The 5,057-nt window shown below is 39.0% G+C and overlaps 1 protein-coding gene across 1 annotated transcript; it reads left to right on the top strand.

The window, feature by feature from the left end:
* The first annotated feature begins 662 nt into the window (after window positions 1-662).
* Window positions 663-1,607, top strand: LOC125104412 (olfactory receptor 4K13). The gene has a single exon (XM_047737046.1). The coding sequence runs from the start codon at window positions 669-671 to the stop codon at window positions 1,605-1,607; it is 939 nt and encodes a 312-aa protein (XP_047593002.1). The 5' UTR covers window positions 663-668.
* Window positions 1,608-5,057: the final 3,450 nt, after the last annotated feature.

Here is a 5,057-nt window from a genome sequence, read left to right as displayed (position 1 = left end):
CAGTTTCATGCAAGAATGGAGCAGGAAAGAGGCAATACATTTCTTTGGAGCCAAAAACTTACAAATAAGACATAATTTAAGGTTTAATTAATAGTTCTTTACCAGAATCTCTTTCAAAATATGGGTCTTTAAAATCCGTGCTGTATTTTCTACATTTATCATTTCCAAGATAAGAAACTCAGTATTTTTCTATGAATGTAGAACCCACCACCATCATAATCATATTTATATACCTCTTCATACAATAAAGAGGCATTCAATATCATGTAATCTGATTGTTTTTATTTCATTTTACTGAGGAGGAAACTTAACTCTGGAAAGGAGATACTTGTCCTATGTTGCCCCCAATGAGTGGCTCAGCTAGGTGTTGTATTGAGGTCTTCAGATTCCAAGTCCACAATACAATGATGATTTCATGTGCTGTTTTTATTTTTGTCTTTCAGAAATATATATTCTGAATTCTCCTTGATTTTTTGGTACACTTCTCTGGACCATTTCAGAATCACTGATTAACAAAATCACCCCCCAAAAGTGGGAGGTGCTTTAAGTTCAGGTACCCAGTTTAAGTATCAAAATTAGATACCAACATGAACCATATTTTCTGTAACCACAACTTTTCTGCCCACAATTCTCACTCACTTTGATTATGATGGGATAAAGTTGACAACATGGAAAGGGCAAACCATTCAGTGGTGTCCGAGTTCATTTTGTTGGGACTTTCTAAATCTCAGAATCTTCAGATTCTATTCTTCCTAGGATTCTCTGTCGTCTATGCAGGGATTGTGTTAGGAAACCTCCTCATCTTGGTCACTGTGATCTTTGACTCACACCTTCACACACCAATGTATTTTCTGCTTATCAATCTCTCTTGTATTGATATGATCCTAGCTTCTTTTGCTACCCCTAAGATGATTGTGGATTTCCTCCGAAAACAGAAGACCATCTCTTGGTGGGGATGTTACTCTCAGATGTTCTTCATGCACCTCTTAGGGGGAAGTGAGATGATGTTGCTTGTAGCCATGGCAATAGACAGGTACGTTGCCATATGCAAACCCCTCCATTACCTGACCATCATGAGCCCACGAGTGCTTGTTTGGCTGCTGTTATCCTCCTATACAGTTGGATTTGTGCATTCATCTAGTCAGATGGCTTTCATGTTAAATTTGCCCTTTTGTGGTCCCAACGTGGTGGACAGCTTTTTCTGTGACCTTCCCCTTGTGATCAAACTTGCCTGCAAGGACACCTACCTGCTACAACTGTTGGTTGTTGCTGATAGTGGCCTCCTGTCCCTGGTCTGCTTTCTCCTCTTGCTTGTCTCCTATGGGATCATCATATACTCAGTCAGGCACCGTGCTGCCGGTGGTTCAGCCAAGGCCTTCTCCACTCTGTCAGCACACATTACAGTTGTGACTCTCTTCTTTGCCCCATGTGTCTTTATCTATGTATGGCCCTTCAGCAGATACTCTGTCGATAAAATTCTCTCTGTGTTTTATACAATTTTCACACCTCTCTTAAATCCTATTATTTATACATTAAGGAATCAAGAAGTAAAAGCAGCCATAAAGAAGATAAGGACTCGACATATAAATGCGAAACACACTTTGTAGATGATGCTTCTGAAGAAATAATTTCTTGTGTGGACATTTTAAGGAATGAACTTTGAAGCTATTTCATGTTCGGTAAAAGGAACCAGTAGGTGTAACTGTTAAAGAGCAAACCCCTTTTTTTGTCACTGTCAGTGATTAAACACATGACATGTTGAGTCTGGAAGACATGCATTTAAATCCTCTCTTCACTGCTTCTTCTCATGCAAATTTGGAATGTTTTTAATTTTTATAATTATTATTACTATTTCTATTATGCTTGTAGTTATTACTGCTGCTATTATAATTGTAGCTGTTATTGGGAATCTATCAGTAGAAAATGTACACAGATGACTTCTCACATAGGCCGTTTAGCTGAGTGTCTGATTAACTGGTGCTAAAAGAGTACATTTAGTAGGTAATCCCTAGTTAATGTGTATTAATTTTAGTTACTTAGTTGCCCCAGATACGGTGCCTCCAACCATGCTTCACATATTTTGTGAGCCTACAATGAGCCAGAAGATACATCCTTGATTTCAGGAAGTTTGCAGCCCATTGATGGGGAGAGTGCACTAAATTTGCAATCATGTTGTGTCATGGACAGTACTAGATTACATGGTTGCAAGTCCAGTACAACTTTATCAGTAATGACACCAATATTTGTCTCTGCCTTTTTTTTGAGTTCACTGATAAATTGACTCAGAGTCTAGTCTATAGGGAAGAAGGGGTGACTGGTACTCCTGAAAAGTCTATATTCAATTCTTAGTACCAGAATCAAACTTTCTTTTTCATTTTTTAAAATACAGTTTACAAATAGAAAAAACAATCATTCTCTTTAGTGTACAATGCTGTGAATCTTGACAAATGCATAGTCATGTAACCATAACAAGGAGAATATAGGAGAATTTCATCAACCCTCAAATTTCCCTCTGTCGCTTTGTGGTCCACTCTTCTGTCTCATGTTCCAGCTCTGATAAAAGTGATCTGGTTTGGTTTTTTTTTTTTTTTTTTTGGTCCCTGGTTTGCCTTTTAATAACCGTCATATAAGTTGAATCATATAGTAAGTAGCCTTTTGAGCATGTTTTTTTTCAGTCAGCATGATGCCTTTGGGATTCATTCAATAGCAAGTTGTTTTCATTATTAAAAATCTATTTTACATTTTAATATCTATTATATAAGTGCCCTCATTGCTATTCTTCCTCAGATTATCTTGAAACCAGTTCAGTTATTCATTGATATTAGCTGGAATGATTTTATCAAATGATATGAATACTAAGTAATTATAATTTCATTAATCTTATATATTGATTTATGGAGAAATATTAACAGTATTGGTCTTTTTAATCCTAGAACATGGTTTATATTCTGAACTTAATATAGACCTTTTATGTCCCCCAGTCACATTTTATAACTTTCTTCATTATATACAGAAACTACCTTAAACTTACACATTTTTTTTTTCAGTTTTTGAGTTCATTTTTTTAGTTGCGTGTGGTTTTGCTTTATTTGGGTTTTTGTTTGTTTGTTTGTTTTTTGCTATTTCTGGAATAAAGGAAAGGTAGAGTTATATGTATATTTCTTTGAAATTAGCCACTGACCTGAACACTAAGTCATCGAAATTTTTCACTGATTTTCTTGGGCTTAGCATATAAGGTTTCAACTATTATAATCTTATGTTCTCCTATTATTTTTCAACATTTTACTTCATATTTTAACTTATCACATGTCTAGGACTTAATACCGTCTCAGAATTTTTTCCTGGTTGCCAAAGAACAAAATAGATATCTCATAAAATTGCTGACACATCTGTTTTCCAGTAAGGAGAATTACTGCCTTTAATACACTTACACAATATAATGAATATTTTACACATTTTTATAAAAATGACACATATTTGGGATGATAACTACTAATCACACTAGGTTTATTTGACATGGAAAATTTTGTTAATTTCATTGGAGCTATATTGAACATTTCCAAAGAGTAGAGGTAAATCTTTTTTAGCTGTAGAAGAAATCTAAGAAAAGGAATCTAAATTTTGGTGTTAAAACTAAGTAAAAACTGGGAGAGAGGGGGCGCCTGGGTGGCTCAGTGAGTTAAGCTGCTGCCTTCGGCTCAGGTCATGATCTCAGGGTCCTGGGATTGAGTCGCGCGTCAGGCTCTCTGCTCAGCAGGAAGCCTGCTTCCCTCTCTCTCTCTCTCTGCCTGCATCTCCGTCTACTTGTGATCTCTCTCTGTCAAATAAATAAATAAAATCTTTAAAAAAAAAAAACTGGGAGAGAGGAGTCAAGATGGCGGCGAAGTAGCAGGCTAAGACTACTTCGGGTAGCGGGAGATCAGCTAAATAGCTTATCTAAAGATTGCAAACACCTACAAATCCAACGGGAGATTGAAAGAAGAAGAACAGCAATTCTAGAAACAGAAAATCAACCACTATCTGAAAGGTAGGACTGGCAGAGAAGTGAATCCAAAGCGACGGGACGATAGACCGGGGGGGGGGGAGGGGCCGGCTCCCGGCGGAGCAACGGAGCAAAATCAGGACTTTTAAAAGTCTGTTCCGCTGAGGGACATCGCTCCAGAGGCTTAACTGGAAGCCCAGGCGGGGTCAGCGCAGCCTCAGGTCCCACAGGGTCGCAGAAGGATCGGGGGTGTCTAAGTGTCGCAGAGCTTACTGGTATTAGAACGGGGAAGCCGGCTGCAGAGACAGAGCCGAGGAGTGACTCTCAGCTCGGGGTTGCCTTGAATCGGTCACAGGCTCGGTCACCTCGGAGCACGACTGGAGGCCAGGGTGACGGGAGTCATTGGGCGCTGTTCTCTGAGGGCGCACTGAGGAGTGGGGCCCTGGGCTCTCGGCTCCTCCGGGCCAGAGACGGGGAGGCCGCCATCTTCATTCCCGTCCTCCAGAACTCTACGGAAAGCGCTCAGGGAACAAAAGCTCCTGAAAGCAAACCCAGCAAACCCGAGCAGATTACTCAGCCCGGTCCTGGGTAAGGGTGGTGCAACTCCGCCTGGGGCAAAGACGCTTGAGAATCACTACAACAGGCCCCTCCCCCAGAAGATCAACGGGAAACCCAGCCAGGACCAAGTTCACCTACCGAGGAGTGCTGTTTCAATACCAAGGAGAGCGGCAGAATTCCAGAGGAGAAGAAAGCAAAGCACGGAACTCATGGCTTTCTCCCCATGATTTTTTAGCCTTGCAGTTAATTTAATTTTTTTTCTTTTTCAATTTTTTTTTCTTTCTCTCTTCTTCTGCTAAATTTTTTTTAACTTTTACCGTTTTCTTTTTTAACGTTTTTTAAATAGTTTATCTAATATATATATATTTTTTCCTCTTTTTATATTTTTTCTTTATCGGCTTTCTTATTTTAAATAGTTCCTTTTTTTTTCTTTTTTTCTTTTTGAACCCCTTTTTATCGCCTTTCTTCCCCCTCACTATTTGGGATCTCTTCTGATTTGGCTAAAGCATATTTTCCT

This window comes from Lutra lutra, chromosome 7 (genome assembly GCF_902655055.1).
Source record: "Lutra lutra chromosome 7, mLutLut1.2, whole genome shotgun sequence".
NCBI classification, from domain to species: Eukaryota; Metazoa; Chordata; class Mammalia; order Carnivora; family Mustelidae; genus Lutra; species Lutra lutra.
This window is presented reverse-complemented; position numbering and strand designations above follow the sequence as displayed.

Coding starts and splice junctions, on each gene's coding strand:
- LOC125104412 (XM_047737046.1), top strand. CDS start 669: ATGGAAAGGGCAAACCATTCAGTGGTGTCCGAGTTCATTTTGTTGGGA.